Here is a 20,572-nt window from a genome sequence, read left to right as displayed (position 1 = left end):
AAATATATGACCCCCATATTCCCCATACATTCTGAAGCCACGGACCAACTTACATCCTTACCCACGGTGATATTCTTTAGCAAAATTTATTTTTTACTAGAAGAGAAAGCAAACTCGTATGTACATACATAGAGATTTTTAAACCCTAACTGAACGCTACGATATTCAAAGGTTTCCAGCCAGCTTCAATGCAGGGTGCTGCTCGAATAAAACAAGACAGAGTACGAACAAAAAAACAAACACAAGATAATCGTTCCACGGACGCTACTATGTTTGACCCCTCCACGAGTAAGTCCACAAAAACAAGACGTTTAATTACCTACGTTCTTCTGTTTGTGTATTGCTGCAATGTCCTTCGTAAGATTAAGGTAGATTAAGGTTTACGCCTGAATGTATTGGTCCAAGTGCATTGAGCACACTACAGGCTGAAGTCTAATTAGGTGATGCAATGGAACATTTTGATCGCGTTTGGAGCACCCTATTTATAAATTATACATGAATAATTTATGGATATATAGAATATAAAATATGTGTAAACAGCTAGAATTGCTTGTGTTCCCGTCCCGATTACTCATAGTCCCAAGGCCAATTTTTAATTGATTGAAAAGACAGAATGCTTTGTCGAGAAAGAATTATCAAAACTCACCTTCCAAGCACATCATTGTGTGCTTGTAACAAGACATGACATGTGATCAAAGCTCCCCTACCCTGATTCGCCCGTCCCTTGTGGAGGAACGAAGACGTGAAAAGTACACTCGCTGATTCGTTCAGATTTTGTTTTTAATCTCAACACGTCCAAGCCTTTGTTGGGTGAAAATTTGATCGGCTCAACAATTCTCAAACAAAACGCAGCTGAAGTGACGCGTTCGCTGCGGTGCACTCGTACGTGCTCACTCGAATCTCCCTTCTGTATCCACTTCCACTAGCTATCAGTGCTATAGTGCTTCATTCCTTCTTGATAAGATTCTTCTCATCCAGTATCGCGCTATTAGAATCTTGAACGAGATGTTTCTTGTCCTTTTTTTTTTTGTCATACAAATAGATTATCATTTTCGAATAGCGTTGTTTAATGCATTAGGTTGGCAGTTTACTCCAAGCAATGTTCGAAAGAAACGGCGACTTTCATGCTGCAGTTATAGGCACAACATTTTTATTTTGTGCAATTGTACAAAATAACCTGTTTTTGAAGTTCACTAGGTCTGCGATATAACCCTTTAATGTGAAGAAGGCATTATTTACCATTTGCAGATGAAACAAAAACCCAGCATTAGTGCTTCAAAATAGGTCCAAAAAGTAAGTTAGGGATAGAAACAACCGATGTAAAAAATACCAATCATGTTAATTTAAGTAGTGTTGAATATACAAAATGGAAACAATAGATATACTAAAAATTGTTTCTAAAACAAACTTTCCCGCAAAGTTATGGTTTATTGAGAGAAATAGTGATATTTCCTTATATTTCAGGCTTTATTGCGGAATTATCGTAGGATGTTTGTGAAACATGTGCATCAAATGTGATAAACTGGAATATTTTTCATATCGCAATCAACAATGGTAAACGATACCTTTAAAGAAATATGAACGTACGAGACCTGGGGCCCGTTTCATAAAGCTGTTCGTAAAGTTACGAACAACTTACAAGCGACTGGTGATCAGTTCTCGTGCTGAATTATGGAAATTCTGATAAGTATAGCACATCAGAACTGATCACCAGTTGCTCGTAAGTCGTTCGTAACTTTGAACAGCTTTATGAAACACCCCCCTGGGAATGAAAGATCACCGTGGGGGATTTACACGTGGCTGGGAATGTGCGCGGTCACTTCTGTTGGACCTTGATCTTAATGACTATCATTGAGGAATCCCTTTAAGGATATGAACTTTCGACCCTCTGAGATTCACATGGCAGAGGTTATGACTGAAAGGGTGTCGGGTTTTACATGGGGGGGGGGGGGGGGGGGGGGCAGGGAGACCGTGGCCCCCCCCCCCCCTTTAAGGAAGCACTTCGTTTAAATGCAGCAAAAACAACATAATTAAATGTAGGCCTATCTATTTCCCATACTGATATTTGCTGCTGTTGGTCGTTCATGATAACGTCCTCGAAGATAAAGAATACTATTGGGGACGGGGGAAGGTATAGCAGGGAGTGCATGGGAGGGGGTAATTCCTTATTCTACGAGTGGTCTGTAGCCCTGAAGAAGACGTAAAAAGACGCGTAGAAAACATTTGGTGCAACCATGAAAATACGTTGAAATATTGTCTTTTTTAATGCATTCTGCCGATCTCTTCTTTTCATCTACACGTATTACTATACATATTTATAAAGATAAATAAAAACTTATTCAATACACATCAAGTATAATAGATACTAGGATATTCAGAAGTTTCATCCTCAGATTACTTGTAGGGTGCTGCTCGGGAAAAAAAATCTTTCAACGGCTACTGGTGTATTCAGAATTGTCACGAAACATTTGGTATTAAGAAACAATACACATAATGTCCTTAATCCTCTCGGCCCCTTTGTTTGTGTATACCTCGAATGTCCTTTGTATGGACATACTGGGCAGAGCAAGTTTGAGCTGGAAAGCTATCGTCTGGCCGGAATTTTTCTCAAGGTAGTGAAGTGAGCACACGGCAGGTGTAGATCTGATTCAAGTGAGAGGTGCAATAGGATTTTGAGCTTTGCTTAGAGCACCTTGACAGACGCGATATGCAGATTTGTGCAAATACCTCTTTTAGTTTACAGGATTACTTAAAACGTGAAATCTCATTGGCCCATTCTTTTTTTTTAATTAATCAAATTACCACAGTGCTACGACGAGAAAGTGCTATCTAAACTCACCTGCGCAGCACCTCATGTTGTGTGTGTAACGAGGTATCTTTGATCTGAGCTCGATCCCCTGCCACGATTTGTCCATCCCTCGTAGTGCGGGAATGAATATAGTATGAATATATAGCACACTCACTGATTACGTTTTCTGTTTGGCTGTTAAAGCGGAGCATAGAGCGTACCGTACTTTAAATGACCTTTGACATCATAGGCCTACTCATGATTATGTCAGCACCTAGCCGTTAGCGAACGCAAAGTCGGCTCCATACTGATCGAAAAGCAAGTTGCATTGTAGGAAAAGATAAGCGTGGAAGGGTTAACAGGAAGAGATTATAGAGGACAGGAAAAAGGGGCGAAAGAAAAGGAATTTAAAGGGAACGCAAACCCAAAGAGGAATGTGGATTGAGTAAAAGCATTAACATTAGCAGAACACATCAGTGAAAGTGAAATCGGACAATCGATGCAAAAGTTATGAATTTTTAAAGTTTCGGTGTTGGAACCGCTGGACGAGGAGACTTCTAGAGGTTATGACGTATGAGTGGACAACAATATAAAGAAAATCTAAAAGGAATTCCACAAAAATTCACTTTTCTCGCAAAATGAAAGAGTACTTGACTAACCGCTTTCAGAAAGCAGGGGGAATAAGTGCTACCCCTAACTTTTATGTTAGTATCAAGTTGATTTTCATGAAAAATGAATTTTATGTTGAATTCCCTTTCTATTTCTTTATATTGTAGTCCACTCATACGTCATAACCTCTAGTAATCTCCTCACCCAGCAGTTCCAAGACCAAAATTTTAAAAATTCGTAACTTTTGCATCGATTGCCCGATTTTCCTCAAACTTTCACTCATGTGTTCTACTAATGTTACTGCTTTCACTCAATCCACATTGCTCTTTGGGTTTGCGTTCCCTTTAAGGGCAGTACCAACGCACGCTAAGCACGAGACGAGCTCCCGACACATAGAAAGAAAAGATCGTTTTACGTAGGGGAAAAAAAATAAAATGAAAAAGGGACTTAATTTAGGCTGGCTTACAAGGATGTAGAGCTTCCGTTTTGTATGGAAATTTTACAAGCTTTTCTTCATTCTGATTAAGACTTATCACTGTCAATATGCAATTAACGTTCGGCAAGTGGAAACATGCACTCCCGTTATAACAAACATTGTTATTACGAAATTCCGGTTGCAACGAAATAACAATTCAGGCAGCAACATTATCTTATTCTTTTTATTGTTTTAGTGGGGCGCTGTGGCATAGAGGATAAGACTCCCGACTCCCGATCGGAGGACCCGAGTTCGAATCCCATCCAGTGCTTACGTCCTTAGACAAGATGTTTTTACCCACCATGTCCCTCTCGACCCAGGTGTATAAATGGGTACCTGGCAACGCTAAGGTAATAATAATGGCAGTGCCCTCTGGTAGAGCAGTGGTTACACTGAAGAGGCTGCCCTGGGTATAGATAAGGCCTTATTATTATTATAATTATTTGTTTGGTTATAGCTAAATTTCAATATAACGAAAGAAAACTGCCGATCCCGAGGACTTTGTTATAACCGGAATCCACTGTAATTAAAACTTAGAGTGCAGGAGAATGGTACCCAGCTCGTATTATCTTGATAAAGATATATTGAAATCGTTGAAATCGTTTCTAGGGTAGGGATACACACTGTGGCTACATTGCTTTGGTAATTCAACATCTCAAGATTGTGTTAATCTCGGGTCACAGTGAAAATCCCCGCAATGAGGACAAAGTCCAGGTGACTTATGGAGGTTAACCTTGCAAGGAGTAAACTCATGCGAATTCAAATACCTACAAGGTGATTTCATGCAAACAAATAGCAATGAATATCTCCAGTGCTATTAAGCGCACCTTCTGTAAAGAAAAATTTCAATTCCTTTCCAGAAAATACTCTCTGTGGTAACATTTCACTATCAAACCCAAGACAGAAGACTGTCTTTTATATAGGAATCTGCAGTTATCATGATTCAGAACCAAAACCTTTTTTTTTAAGGTTTAAGTGCGTTTAAGTGATTGACTCTATTATTCTAACGTACATGCACTTGTAATTTTACATAGTATTTTTGCTTAATAACTTTGTATTCTTCCCTATATTTTTCTCCAGTGAGCAAAATTTTATTCATATCACTTTTAATTTCAGTTTCTTAATGAAAATGGGACAAGGGGGGGGGGGGGGGATGTAACCACAAACTAGTTGATACTTGCTCAATTTTGTAATGTTTTTACCTCCTGACTCATGTATGGTTTATCTCTTGAAAATTGTTATACACGTGTAGCTATTAGTGTAATTTTGGGTCATCCCACGAGACCGACGCCCACGAGTCATACAGCCCACGAGTTCGACATTAAAAACAGGTCCACGAGCCACATAGCCCATGAGTTCGACATTAGGCAAACAAAACCCATTCATGAGTTCGACACAAGGTAAAAACAACCCACGAGTTCGACCACATGGTGCTTAATGTGTCGGTCTCGTGGGACTTCTTAGCTTAGTGTTGAACCCATGGGCTGTATGTATGACTCGAGAGCTGTATAACTCTCTAGCTGTATGACTCATGGGCTGTTTGACTCGGGGGTGTATGACTCGCAGGTATCGGACTCGTGACGTGCACCATTTTGTACGTGGACTCCTCGGTGGAATAGCTGCATAGTGTAGACTCAGCTGAATCGGGAGTCCACATCCACATTATCAATCCTTCTATTAGGTTAACCCTATTCCCACCGGGGGGGGGGGGGGGGGGGGCATTTTGATTAATCCGCAACGCGTGATGCTCTTGCCGCGACATTTAATGACTTTTTTTTTCTTTCAAGTAAATGTATATCGCGTAATTTTTGAGACCAAATTTGGCATACCGTTTTGAAGCCACGCCCCTTTGAAAAAAATTCGTCGACCCAAAAATTGCTCAAAAATATGACTCTATGTACAAATCCAATGTGAATTGTGTTTTTGCAATCAATTAATATAGAAATAAATATTTTTACTTTCAATGGGTGATAATAACTCATTTTACCCTGATTATGCTTTAAAAAGTTTCTGCGACAAATTTTGATGAAAAAACAACAGAAACAAAACGTGAAAAAAATACATAAGAAATTCAGTAAACAATACAATACATAAGAAAAAAATATGAAGTCGAATTTTTGCTTCAATATTATTGTCGAGGATAATGAAAAGAACATGTTCACCAAAAATTAGAAGTCTTGGAGCTTTATTTTCTTTATTTATAGGCAAAAGATTATTTTTGCATAAATTAGCATAAATTAATTGATATAAAATACATAAATTAACACTTGAAAAATCGAACTATACAATCTTGTAGATTATATTGGTCTCTACCTCAGTGCAAATTTTCGCGAGGATTGCGCGATCCACGACCGAGATCTGAATGGGGGGGGGGGGGGGGGGGGGGGTTCCCCGGTGGTTTCAAGTCCCTCAAAAAAACCCGGTGGGATTAGGGTTAATACACACTACTTTTGTTATTGTCTTCATACACGGAAATAAATAAAGAAACAAACAAGACAATGGCTGTTTATGGAAAAATATTATATAGATATATATTTTATTCAAATTACATCAAAGCCTCTTTACAAAATGTTATGTAATTTTGAAAATATTTTGCTTGTATCTATGATCTCCCTTTAATAATTCTTTATCTAATTTCCCAAAACCCTCTTGGAAATTACACCGTCGTTGATTTCCCTAGAATTTACCCTCCATGATAACATACACATACCACAAAAAGCTTTTTTTTTTTAATTTCATTTTCCTTTAAAGGAAAGTCAAATACTTTGGCAATTGGAGATGATAGTATCAAATTGGCAAGAGTTCTTCTCTTAAACATCATCTCAAAGTACCTTGAATAATAATGAAACAAAAGACGATGGTTAGTCTGCAGGGTTATAAAGCAACGAAGATCTAACATTCTAGGTCTGGGCTTTTTCTTTCTTTTTCAGACAAAGGTATCAGTTACAACTGCGTTCTGCATATCTTTAAGTTTTGACACAACCAACAAAAGTATATTCAGATGATAGATGCATACATTTTATGTTAACCCATGCAGTAATTGGTGTCCTTATGAACCACTAGATAAGGCATACGCCAGAAGAAGGAACCGGCATTGACAGAGGACAGTACCATTAATTTATGAAAATTATTTATCTATACATCTCAATCTCATACCGTATGCCCCTCCCAAACCCCACTCCCCCCCCCCCCCCCCAAAAAAGGGACCCTCTACAGTGGTGACTTTAAGAATCAATCTGAATACAATTTCAGGGTATGAACATAATTATAAATTATTACCCATATCTTACAGAAAATCCCATCAGATTTGCTTCAGTGGTCAAAGAGATTTGAGGATCTTTGCAGGGCAGGAACCCCTTCCCTCAAAGTTCTGTCCACTGTGTTCACACATGTTCATGCATTAATATGCAGTTCCACAAGCGTCCAAGTGCTAAACTTGGAAGAAGCAGACCCATGGCGTGCTTTACAACTATCCTCATTTCTCTGTGACACTTAACCAAATTGAATGGGGTTTTCTGCAACATGTAGGTAAGATGTTATATTTCTAAACCTTGAAATTGCATTTATAGACAGTTTAATCATACTCAAAATTACATATGCGGAAATCCGATTGATTTCTTTTCCCCATACTGTAACAGTGCCACTCCATTCCTGACAACTTGTTCAATTACACGTCAATGAAAACTTAGTACGGTATTAGTTTACCTGCTTTAAACCCCACACGTATGTGATTACACTTGGCCCCAGTCAAAGATTTCACGCAAAATGTAATGTAGAGAGAATCCCCTTCCACTATGTGATAGAGTACATCACACTTTAAGACTACAGGAAGCAAAATCACAGCTTGGCTGAGTTACTTCATTGTATAACTGATTACCACGCCCCAGATTGGCCTCGCACTTGATGGCGTGCTTTAGTTTTTCTTTTTCTCTTTTTCCCCCCTTTCAAACTCATAAACGCGTCTTCTTTTAACAAGACTCTCCACAATGTGGCTTGGTCTATCTTTAGCCGATGATGGCGCTGTGCATGAGACCGCCTACCGCTTACCCCTGAAAGAAGCCAATTTCACAAATTCATGTTGCAGTATAATTTGCATACTTGTTTTGAAGCATCCCTCTGAGGCAGCAAATTGTTCGAATACTCCATCAATACCCGACAAGCTATTACTGAAATAAACATTGCAACCTGTTTCCTATTTCCGACCAATTCTACTCAACCAAACAAAACATCCTCAACATAATCAATCAATCGTTCAATGAATACCACCGGGCAGCGTGTCTATGTATCAGCTATGAAGTTGAGTTGTACTTTTTCCATCCTGTATGAAGATACAAGAGAAATTTTATGAAAAAAAAAACTTTCCTGTTACTCTTCCAGACGCATTGATCACTCTCATATTGGAGATGCACTCTGTACTAAACACTGCTCATATTTGTGATAATGATTATTTACTGCAAAGCGGTTTTTTTTTTTTTGTGGAATCACTCGAAAATTAACCTTGCGATCAGTTTATCGCCTGCTAAGGACCAGTACAAGCCTCATTAGATCTTATTGCGGGAACGAGTTTCTCCTGCTAGTCCACGAATGTCTGGGCCCTATTTCATTAAAAAACAAAAATTAACATGATGGCAACTCTCGCTTGAATGGCGAATACCATGGTAATGACAAGAATCCAGCCTCCTGATTGGCTGTTGCTTTGGGAAGTTGCCATTCCAACAAGAGTTGCTTTCCCAACATCTCTTATGAAATGGGGCCCGGGTAAAATTTCGACCGATTGTGATAACATCAAACCTTCACACAGTTATTATTCCACACATCTGAATCTGTTCAGTGGTTATGATGCTATGTTCTTTCCAGTGTCAGCGGCTCGATCGTCAGCACCAGCAACAAAATGACATTACCCAAGACTGGAGAAAGGCAGAGGTTTCAACCCATACTTTCCCCGAGGTTGGGCTGATGTCTCATCCATGTCCGCTTCATCACTCCAATCGAAATCCCTTGTCAGTAAGGTCGATACCAACGATCTGCCTCTTTGTTCGTGTTTCCGTATAACAGAAACCTGCCGGGGATAGATTTCGGTTCCAATCTTCGTTGTGTCTCGAATCAAGAAACAATGGAGTATATATAATGTTTTAAGGAGAAAAAAAAATGTTTTACACTCGTGTTTTAGTTGGGTCTCCATCTCTGCTCTTATCTTTGTCGTGGACATACTCGTAGTTCACTTTACTCTCACGCTCGTCAGGGCTCAGTGCCCATGCCTGCACCTCCCCAGATCCGAACAGTTGGAAGAAGAAGGCCCCCACGAGGCTGAGGACCGCTGTCGTGTAGAACACCACGCGCCATCCTTTTGGGTCGGTCTATTAAAGCGCGAAACACAAAAACAAGAAAATAAACCTGAGAGGTATAGGTGATAACATCATGTAGGAGTTAGGAGGAAGATGGCAACTGCAAGTTACACTGTAACAGAATTCGCTCTATGAGGAAAGATTCTGAAAAGATCTCTCCGGGGACTCTTTCTGTCGATAGTACCGGACGGGACATCTTACACGTTGATATTATGCAAGTCAGTAATGATTTATATTCGACCGACACTCTCGATATAATTCAGATTATATGAATTTTCAGTGATTTCCTATATACTTCCTACCTATAGGCATACTACTTGTACTAGTATGTTTGAATTCTATTTGTGTGTGTGTGTGTGTGTGTGTGTGTGTGTGTGTGTGTGTGTGTGTGTGTGTGTGTGTATCGCACTGTATGCTTGAAAAATGATTTAGCAGCACAAGAAAGAAGAATCCAGCTGCTTTTTTGTTGTTGGTGGTACTATTAATTTCATTGTTAATATGGATTTGATATTGAATGAAACTCAAATAAAGAGTGTGTGTGTGCGTGTATGCGGGTGAGTAGGGGGGTGTAAACAATTGCTAAACACTGATGTAATAGACAGCACATTCAAAATGTCGTCAGAATTTTTAGAATGCACTTCGAATATGCAGGAAGGCAGGAAGAATTTTCATTCCAACGGCATTCCGGCTCATTCTGCCTCTAGTGTGACGGGGGTATAAATATGCAAGAAGGCAGGAAGAATTTTCATTCCAACGGCATTCCGGCTCATTCTGCCTCTAGTGTGACGGGGGTATAATACCCCCGTCATCAATTGTTTATACACTTGTATATGACATATAAAAAAAAATTCTCTTCGGATTTTGTTGCTGAAGACATGTCGACGTTTTCAGAAACAAACTTTGACTTCGACTTCGACTACCTGGTCTTCGGTGATGAAGCCGACGACGATGGGACCAATAAAACCGCTTGCAACAGATAGGCAATTGCCAACAGCGAACACGGTGCCGTTGAAACGGGGAGCCAAGTCCTGGGCGTTGACGAAAATCCCGGAGAAGGTGACACCGATACCGCAGATGCCCGTCGACATGAGGGCGATGACGAATCGGTGGCTGCAGCCGACGTGGGGGACAGCGATCAGTGACCCCGCAGCGACTATGGCGCCTATATGGAAAGAATGTGAGGTGAAATAAACGAAGAGTGTCGATGAAATGGGGCTAAGGGCCATTTATTTATTTATTTTTTAGTAAGTCTTACATCACCTATGATTGAGCAGAATAAAAACTTTGCAATAATACTTCACTTGTAAAAAAACAAGATTAGTTCTTGATTGGCTATGGTTTTAATATCGGCATTTTTCAAACTATTTCTTATGTTTATAGCAGCTTGTAACGTAAATATCTCCCCTCAAGAAGAATGGAAATAGTTCATTTTGCAATTCACTCCTCATAATATGGAGTTACAGGACGTAAAGGTTTACAGCGAGTTGTGTAGGACTAATTGTTAAACTACAGTGATGCTCTCGACTAACCTTGCCAACTGCTTTAGAATCTTATACAACCAACAAACCGGCAAATACGAAACAAAACGAACAAACAACTTTGTCCTGAATGTCTTCGGGACAATAGCCTCGCAAGGACGCAATGCATTCACAAATTAATGTTTTAATATTTTTGCACTTTAACAGTAATAATGGGGATAGCATTAAAATAATGAAGCCACATTTGATGGAATAATCATGTTGATGAGATTTTCAATTATACTTTTAGTTGGGAAGTCCCTATTGCAAGAAAAAAAAATAGTGCACAATAAACTGATCAACAAAAAAAAGAGAAAAGTGATAAAGAAAATTACGTTTTCATTATAATGGACGTGCAAGGCTGTGTGTCATATGCATACACAAGATTAAAAAAAAATGATATAGAAAAGCCAAGCGATTAAACAAGAAGAAACAAAGATGGCGTGTCGTTAGTACCGATATTGATCATTAGTTTCCTCGTCTGCGTCGTGGTTAAATAGTTCAAATGTATCACGTGATCAGACAGGCACGACGTCAGCACCATCGAAAGAAACATCGTACCGTATGGTAGCGCCCCCAATAGGCCGAGCTGAAAAAAAAAGAAGCAGATTAGCGATGAGTAGACACTCTTAAATGGACAAAAAAAAAAAATATTAATCATTTTTACCAGTTTTTTCAGACTCTGGTGCACTAACAATTGAAAAAGTAAGTAGGCCTATTCTGGACCGTTAATCATTCCAGCTGTATTCGGACCAACGACATTTTGTCTGTCGACTTTGTATGACCGATCTCATTTTGTATTATTGAGAGAAAACAACGCTTTACATTTGAGTGTTAAAATCTCATGTGAAAAAAGAAAAGAATCTAGAAATCAAATCAAATCAAATCAAATCAAATCAAATCAAATCAAATCGAATCAAATCAATTCAAATCAAATCATATCAAAGGAAATCAAAATAGTGCTGCCTCTTGTAGACATGCTGAACTGAGAAATAAAAAAAAAACTATTTTCATATTGTACGATTCTCATAAACATTATACCAATTGGTAGTTTAACCTTAAACCTCTTTTTATATAATACATGTGAACTTTGATCGAAGTTTCCTTTTAAACTCTGATCTAAAGAAAAACAAATTATAAAATGAGATACAGAGATAGGGGAGGGAGAAAGAGAGAGAGAGAGATTGAGCAAGAAATGAGAGAAGTAAGAGCTTCAGATAAAAGAAAATTTCAATGTTTCATCGAACTTACATTAATTGTATCGAGTCTGAGAATGTGCCTCAGGAAGAGCGGAATGTTTGTCATCAGCGTGAAGATGACAAAACCTGCCAAGGTTACCATGACGACATTAAATGCTGCTGCCCTCAGCGATGTCAGGATGGCACACATTGGTATCGACGGCTTCTAAATAGAAACAACAGAGATAAACGATCTCAAAACATTTTGTTGGTTGGTTTGGTTTGGTTTCACTTTTCCCTCTGAGAGGATGGCTGGATAGCCCATATTAACCCTAATCAGGCTGGGGGGGGGGGGGGGCGGAATCCGCCCCCCCCCCTCGACGTTTCGCGCAATATCTTCCCAACGCGATAAGCTCCCGCCGCGATGTTTCATGACTTTTTTCTTTCAAGTATCGCGCAACTTTTGAGACCCAAATTGTTGCGCCCGCGCGTACCGTTTTGACGGGACGCCCGTTCGAAAAAAATTTGTCAACCCCAAAATTGCTCCAAAACGTGATTTTGTGTACAAATCCAATGCAAATTGTGTTTTTTCAATTAATTCACATAAAAATTCATATCTTCACTTAGAATGGCTGAAATTAATTCATTTTAGCATAATAATGCTTCGAAAAATGTCTGTGACAAATTTTGGCCAAAAAACAAACAAAAACAAAAGGTCAAAAAACAAAGAAATACATAAGAAATTCAAAAAACAATAAAATACATAAGAAATTAAATTCGATACAGATTTTTTTTAGTCCTATGTCTCAGAAGAATGATACAAGAAACATTTTTAAAAAGAAATTAGCTTAATTGGAGCATTAATAAGTGATTTAGAGCCCACAACTGATTTTATGCATAAATTACAATAATTAATTAATATAAAATATAAGAAAAATTTGTCGGAGAAAGCAACCATACATTTTGATAGAATACGTCGCGGGCGTCGCGTGTGCCGATTTTCGGCGCGATCGCGCGTTCCATAGGCGAGATCTGAAGGGGGGGGGGGGGGGGCGGAATCCGCCCCCCCCCCCCCCCCCCCCCCCCCCCCCCCCCCCCCCCCCCCCCCAGATATAGCATAGCCAAAAAAGCCCAGCCTGATTAGGGTTAAGCTGCACTAAGCTGGTCTTACAGTTGGATGTAAGGTGGGACCACTCTTCGCGATGAATGAATGAAGCGGGATTTTTACGTGCATGAGTTGTGACTCTCTCAATGGCAGTGGCGGATCCAGAGGGGGCGAACCGGGCGCGCGCCCCCTCTTTATTTTTTTTTAAACAACAAAAAAAAAAAAAAAAAAAAGGGAAAGAAAAAATGGGGGTGGGGCGCCCCCTTTAATTTTGTAAAGACGCCTCTCCTTTACGGAATTCCTAAATCCGCCCCTGCACGGGACCTTTATTCTATGTCCTATCCAAGGGACAGAGATTCAGAGTGTTTTGTCTCTTTTTGGGGAGGACGGTGTGATTACATTTAGCATTGCTCAATAAGCATCGGAAATCAATTCCCCGTCCTTTTGGATCTGGAGGAAGACGCGCTACCGACTGAGCCAATTCGCCGTTAGGGTTTCATATGCTAAACCGGACCCGATTTACATCGCGAGCATCACATACCCAAAATAGAGTTTGCATAGAACGGAGCATACAATTATTCATTTGATATTGGGATAACGTCGTTTCTGCGATGAGAATAATGATGAAAACTTCCATTTTGCTTAAAATCGATTCCCGAGTTTAGCAATAAGCTATGTTGTGTTCCATCATACCGTAGCCTCTGGAAAGAGGGAACATACTCTGTCTCTCGGATATATAATGACAAAACTGTGTGAAAGAGTCGACCCCCACTCACATAAAACATCACACTCCACTCATTCAACGTAAAGAGCAGGGTGCTAACCCGGTGAAGTGGCCCACCTACCTACCCACACAAGATCATCTTCGTAAGAGGCTTTAGCCCTTTAAAAAGTAAGAAAGAAAGAATAACTGATGTATTATTTTAGTCTTATCTCGGGGGGACATCACCTCGGCATGGCTAAAGGCACCTATTGGGCCCTGCATGTCCTTCGTCAAGGGGGGTGTGGGGGTGAAGGGGTTAAACATCTTGTGTACGATTCAAATCCAGCATCTCATGCTAACATGTTCAGAAGCTATCCACTCTACTACCACCCACTGTGCTCTAACTGGTCTTTACTAATCATCAGTAAAGTTATCACTAGTCTGGATTATTACAATCAGTAGGCAAACAACTAATCTCTGCATACTCATAAAGTAAAATAAGTGCTAAAATGTCCTGGAAAAGTAGCAAAGAGAATCGCATTGGAGGTCGGCACTTTTCTGATGCAAACACAATATGAACGTTATCCCACGACACTTAAGAGTTTCGATAATTATTCTTTGCAGTAAGAGTTTGTGATATTGCCATGGATAACATTGTGCTTCGCTAGAACAGTTGTTGCAACATTCCACAGATGCATATTCTACTGCTCTTAGCTAGGGGTGATGTTCGTTATTTCAAAGTTTCGTTAGGCCGAAAATTAAAAGAGGATGAGCACTTTCGAACTTTCTTAATTACGAACGTTATTTCGATTACGGATTAACGAACCATCGGAATAACGTAGTTACCCTATTTCGTTTTCGGATGAACAAATCTTCGGAATATAGAACCACCCGAATTTCACTTTCGGATTAACAATCATTCGGAATAACGAATCCTGTTTCTGATTCTCGAAATAACAAACCCTCGGAATAATGGAGCTTCTTTCATTTCCGGAAAAATGAACCATTGGAATAATAAATCTTAACTCATTTTCGCAACAACGAATATTCGGATTAATGAAACTTTCAGAATAACAAGCCTTCGGAATGCTCACTGTAACTATTCTAGAGGCATCATCGAAATACTACTTACATCTTCATCGTTCGTCTTTCGACAGCGTTGTGTTTCGATGGTTTGTCTTTCCCTGGCCGATATGCAAGGGTGCTGGCTTGGCTCTTCGTAAATAACGAAGCACCAAAGCACTGCTAGGAGTAGTGTACACGACCCTGGTGGGTTGAAATTGAATTGAACTCAAATTAAGTATAGTGTTGAAGACAAAAATACGGCCTTTTTTCGTCAGTATGACATTATCCTAATTAGAATGAAATACACGTCTCAGCATTTCATACATCACGTAGCGGCAAACGTGTGAAAGAAAAATCTATCGCCGAAATAAAACAAAATGAACAAGCTGAAATAATGACAATGTTTCTTAAGAAAGCAATGTTTCAAAGGAATATCTTATAGTTAAACCAAATATGAATGATGAAGGGTCATCTTTTTAAAAGTTTTGAACATTTTCGGCCTAAATACGATGCTTGTAATGTTAAGAGTACTTTTTGATCGTTCGTGCAATCCCCTTAGAGTGGAAAAATCATATTGAACAATACATGGTGAACGAAAATCAACGAATGATAACGAAATAAAGACACGACATAAAGATACATTATGCAATTTGTTTAAAAGGACCAGAATATGTCCATAAATACACCGAAAATTATGCGACAAAATATTTCAACCACCAAAAATCTAACAAAATAAATGGGAAGAAATACAATGCATTCAACCAAAATTTAGACTGGGGCAATATATACAATGTTCCTTATAGATCTACCCTGAATCAAAGACTTCATTATTTTCAATACAAAATTCTGCACAGAAATATTGGTGTTCAAAAATTATTACAATTTTGCGACGGGAATCTCTAACACAGACCTATGTGCGTTTTGTACGAGCTGCACAGAAACAAATACCCATAATTGGTTACACAATGTTACACAAAATTTATTTCTCAATATAAATATAGGAAATGATGTTACAAAATCAAACTCAAATTACTGTAGGGTTACTTTTATTCTTGGTTGTACGGAAAACCTAAAGTGTTACAATGCTGTTGTATTTTAATGCAAAATAGTTTTTATATTTTCTGCCAGAAAAAGAAAAAAAAAGTCATTAGATTTTGTCATTGTTTTACAGCAAGCGAAGAAAGTAGATGAATATATATGTGTGAAGAAAAGAAGGTTTTGCATCCAATATTGGACTGGAATCGTACTCATGTTATTTAGAATGTGTGTTGCTGCCTGTCAAATCGTATTATTAGTTTAATGTATTATTATGATGTAACATATTTGTATCTGAATGCTGAATAAGTGAATCAAATTTCTTCGTGAAAGAAAAAAGAGTTGAAACGGTCCTCTACGAATTCAGTGTAGCGTCCTCTTTGTTGCGTTTTGCTCATAATCATAGGTTTGCTGATGTGCTCCATATTATTAATCTAATAAGACGCAGTTATGCTGATGCATGTATTGTAAACTGCGTGAAATGTATTGTGAACTGCTTGAAATGTTCGGGAAACTGGAAATCAAGCTTTAACATTGCCATTACCTTTCAACATAAAAAGATGGCCGCTTTTGTTTTAGCTCTAAACACTGTGATTTCCTCTGCTTTGCGTGTTTTTTTTTTTCCAGAAGAGAGCAGAGTGAAGGTACCAGCATATACCCCCAACCCCTTCCAATTTACTCATCGATTTGTCGCCAGTCAGACATAAAAGCAGGCGTTAAAATGTGCAGGCCTATAGGTCGTGTTACGTGATTATCTGATACGGATATTCGTGACGACTATGTAGCGTGTGATAATTGTGACCGTGCACCTCAAAACGAACATAAAGTCTCACACACTGATTTTGCGTTGGGACTGAAAATACGTGAAATGGGTCAACCTAGCCGAACTTGACTTTTTCATATTTTCTGAAAGAGCGGGTCTTCTTTTACGTTATGCTAAAATTTGGTATCATAAAACGAGCAGAAAAGTGTGTTTTTTTAGCAGTTTATCTCGAACATTCTTGGTAGAATAGTGTGATTAGATGTGACTTTAGAATCCCTTTTTCATTTCTGAAAAACCTTGTCCACACTCTTAAATTTCAACTCTAATAACTTTTGAAAGAATAGTGCAACTGCTTTGAAAGATGGCATCAATCATGGGCAGAATGTTTTAATGAGGCATGCTTAATTTCAGTTTAATCTGGTAATCCCTTCATTGTTGTTACTCTGGTGGTTTACTTCCTGTTTTTTGTCCCATTCATCGCACAGCCAGCACGGTTTGGTAAAGACTAAGCGCTTGAATAGACACTGTACTTCTGAGCCTCTTTTCTCAATTCACACTTTTCCTGAGTTTGTGCTTTCTTTCCAATATTTAGATAGGTTAGGAGAGTCCTTTTGATTTGAGTTATACATCATTTTAAAGCTTAAAGCTACTGTGGGAGGGGGGACAGCCCCCTCCCACACCCTCCCCCCCCCCTTTATAAAAAGCTAGATCCGCCCCCTGATGTTACATATAATTATACTGCCCATTTTAGCATCTGCTAGGAAATATCTAGGCAAAAAGTAATGCATATCTTCATGATCTTTGTTTGATTAGTCTAGGGACAAATCTACCAGGCTAACATGCTGTATCACTGGTATTGACATGCTCTTTGTCCTTACCACTAGGTCCTATATAAACATTTCCTTCCTAATGCAACTCAATGATATGTATTCTACGTATTAGAGACATACAGAAAGACAGAAAAAACAAACAAACATGATCAAACAATCTGCGAATCGGCCTGAATTCTATCTGTTCGTCCCGGGCTGACTTTTGTGCATTAAAGTGTTAGTTCCATTAATATCAGGGACCGCGGTACGCATTGTGGGGTAAGCTCGCCGCCGAGGGAGGGGTAGTCGATTAATAATTGATCTCCATGGGGTCTAGGGGCCCCTTGATGTTTTTGTTGTTATTGTTTTTTTAATTGGTGGGTTTGTAATTTCATTTATTGGTCCATCTCTTTAGTTATGTATTTATCAATGTATATATTCAGCCAAAGGGTGTGCATGTGAGTGTGTGCGTGAGAGTGTACATGTATATTCTTCAAGAAATCATGGGAGAAACGTAGTTTGAAACTATAGGCTTAACAGCGTCACAAGATATACATAAATCCATACTGTAATCACTGTTTTTACCAAATATGTAAAACGACGAAGCCCATCCTAGTCTCGAGCAGACGATTCCGGCTAACGCCAGTCCACTGGCCGTTCCAAAGCTGGTTCCTATGGGTCAACATCAAATACAAGGTGGAGGTATGAGTCTCTCAAATGACGTCTTCAATTTATTCTGGTTAACTAGCCGTTTTCTAAAATGTAGATTAAATTCAAACCATGTAATACAAGAAATTAAACACTATTTAGTAAAGCAATGATTGTGCGCAGGATTGTTATCGAATGTCTGCTGCCACCTTTCGCTGCCACACGTTACAAAGGCGGTGTGTCAGGTGCGGGTAACCACAACCGAAAATAAGCCCGTTTAGAGTTTCACTTCGCGCATTAGCAGAAAAAGGTTACTGAGACTGGTACATGTACCAGAAGATATGTTGGTTGTTAAATTCACCGAGACAGGCATTTGTAATATGATGGCTATTCATAAAATCCTTATGAAGGTGTTTTCACATGAGCCCGATGTATCGAAATAGCGCGATTCTTTCAGAATCTTGGAACTTGGATTCTCATAACCCGATGACGCTATTTGATAATTTGAAAGCTAAGCTCGAGAAAATTTCCCGACCCAAACCCGGGAAATTGCCAAAATAGCGGGATGATTTGCGAACTAGAGCGCCACTTGATCATGTGCATTCGCCTCAAGAAATTAGCATCCCATCATGCCTAGCGTGTATCCCGATCGATCGAGGCAACCTGCACGCAAAATGGTGATTTCGCGGGTAATATTGTTGAAGGCGCGCACTCTACCGAAAATGTTTGCGCATGCTTAAGCATTGAATTAGCTCAAGAAAAATTCAGGCTAATTGTCTTCGGGCTCAAGTGAATAGGGAATGAAATGTCGCACTAATATGCGATCGCCAAAAAAAAAAAAAAAAAGGAAATTCTCGAGCTTGGATTTTCGTCGGGCTGATGCAAAACGCCTACAGAATGATAATGCTTGCCAGCACATCCACCTGACAGCAAGCTTGGTATTTGAAAATATTGATAAACAAAGTTTGTTATACTTGTAATACATTCAATGCAAAATAATGAAATTGATGCTTAATTTCCCCATGTGCTGAAAGACCATTCTGGTCACGTGGTCCTCGCAAGTTTCTTCCTTATTTGAACACGATTGATGAGTTCCATATAATTGGTAGTCGGACAAGCTCATGCATTATATGTCACATTGCAAAACACTGAAATGACTTACCAACAGAGGAAAAAAGAAAGGTCAATTTGTACCAATGTGCACATGAAGTAACTTCGAACTGCATAATCAATTGATTATCGCAACGGAAACCACAGACCGACGTTATTTGGCAAAAGGAAACAGTATCGCGTAGTAAGTTGATACATTTGGAGCCCGATTCATAAACATTAAGTGTAAAATCCATCGCAAACTCTCCATGAAGCAGGCCCCTTCGTGTAGAAAGAATAAAGTAAAACGAAAGACCTAAATAATGAGTCAGTTATTATAGGTTTGTTTGTGTCATTTCACTCGCTCACACAATGCGCGGACAATATACACTCTTGAAAGATAGTTTAAAGGGGATGGCTAGTAACTGATCAGTGGGAATCAGTGGGAATGCAGGGGGATGATTGTTCGAATCCTTGTGGGATTCATTAATAGGAGTACATTATATATCTATCGTTGCGTGAAAATCACTTACTTCAGAATGGTCTCATATTCAAGTAATGTGCAGACCAATGCTTCCAGGTTAGCATGCCTGTACAGTGACGGTACATTAAACTGCACATTACTTGAATGTGAGACCATTCTGAAGCAAATAATTTTCACACAACAATAAATAATATGTAATGTACTTTTAAATGAATCCCACAAAGATTGGAACAATCATTCTCCAGCATTCCCACTGATCAGTTACTAGCCATCCCCTTTAATTTTGCATCTTTACCAGTGTCATACTTTGAGCACGTTTCCGGGTGTAACTTTTGTACACTTCTTGTACATTTTTTTTAAATGTGAGGTGGCACAGTTTGTGAAAACATGAACGTCGATTCATTTTGAGGTAAAAGAAAACAAAAGAAAAACACAAGGAAAAACAAAGTCTGCTTAACATACATTTTCTAGTGCCACATCCGGGGTTAATCGGTTGACAAGCAAAAACAAACAAACAGACAAAAGGTTTTAATAGCATATATTTTTCCAATGTTACTTCCGAAGGTAGTCGACTGAAAAGCCCCCTCCCCCCCCCCCCCCCCCCCCCCCCATTAAAAAGTCTTTACACTTTTGGCTACCAAAATCGACTGACAATTAGCTTCACAGTTTTTGGTGCCATTCCTCTTGCAGCAACGGCTGCTGACAATCTATATTTTCTGCAAAAAAAAAGAAACAAAAAGTATGGGCCCAAGTGGTAAGACCCTGTGTATTATGCAAAAAGGGGGAGAGGAACTCGCCCATCCCCCACCCCCCCCCCCCCCTTCCCGGTTGAGCAGGCCCTGCTTCAAAGCAGAAAAGATACAAAGTACCATTTTTTTAAGGTGCTCCCAGTTTCGACAGTGTGTACAAAGCTATGGGGTTTATAAAGCTGTGGGGTTTACTGTTAATCGGCACTCCAG

The 20,572-nt window shown here is 39.2% G+C and overlaps 1 protein-coding gene across 1 annotated transcript; it reads right to left on the bottom strand.

Moving 5' to 3' along the window:
- Positions 1-9,025: 9,025 nt before the first annotated feature.
- LOC139744060 (putative inorganic phosphate cotransporter) lies at positions 9,026-12,075 on the bottom strand. Its single transcript, XM_071654515.1, has 4 exons — positions 11,986-12,075; positions 11,191-11,323; positions 10,138-10,379; positions 9,026-9,229 (listed from the first exon to the last, which is right to left on the bottom strand). The coding sequence occupies exons 1-4, from the start codon at positions 12,073-12,075 to the stop codon at positions 9,026-9,028; spliced, it is 669 nt and encodes a 222-aa protein (XP_071510616.1).
- Between the last annotated feature and the right edge of the window lie 8,497 nt (positions 12,076-20,572).

Source organism: Diadema antillarum, unplaced genomic scaffold (genome assembly GCF_040938485.1).
Source record: "Diadema antillarum isolate AM-2024a unplaced genomic scaffold, OU_Dant_1.0 seq00001133_RagTag, whole genome shotgun sequence".
Lineage (NCBI taxonomy): Eukaryota > Metazoa > Echinodermata > Echinoidea > Diadematoida > Diadematidae > Diadema > Diadema antillarum.
Note: the sequence above shows the minus strand (reverse complement) of the source record. Positions and strands in the feature narration are given on the sequence as shown.

Coding starts and splice junctions, on each gene's coding strand:
- LOC139744060 (XM_071654515.1), bottom strand. CDS start 12,075: ATGGTAACCTTGGCAGGTTTTGTCATCTTCACGCTGATGACAAACATT. Junction 11,324..11,985: donor TCAGACTCGATACAATTAAT/GTAAGTTCGATG, acceptor TTTTTTTTTCAG/CTCGGCCTATTGGGGGCGCT. Junction 10,380..11,190: donor GAAACTAATGATCAATATCG/GTACTAACGACA, acceptor CTTTCCATATAG/GCGCCATAGTCGCTGCGGGG.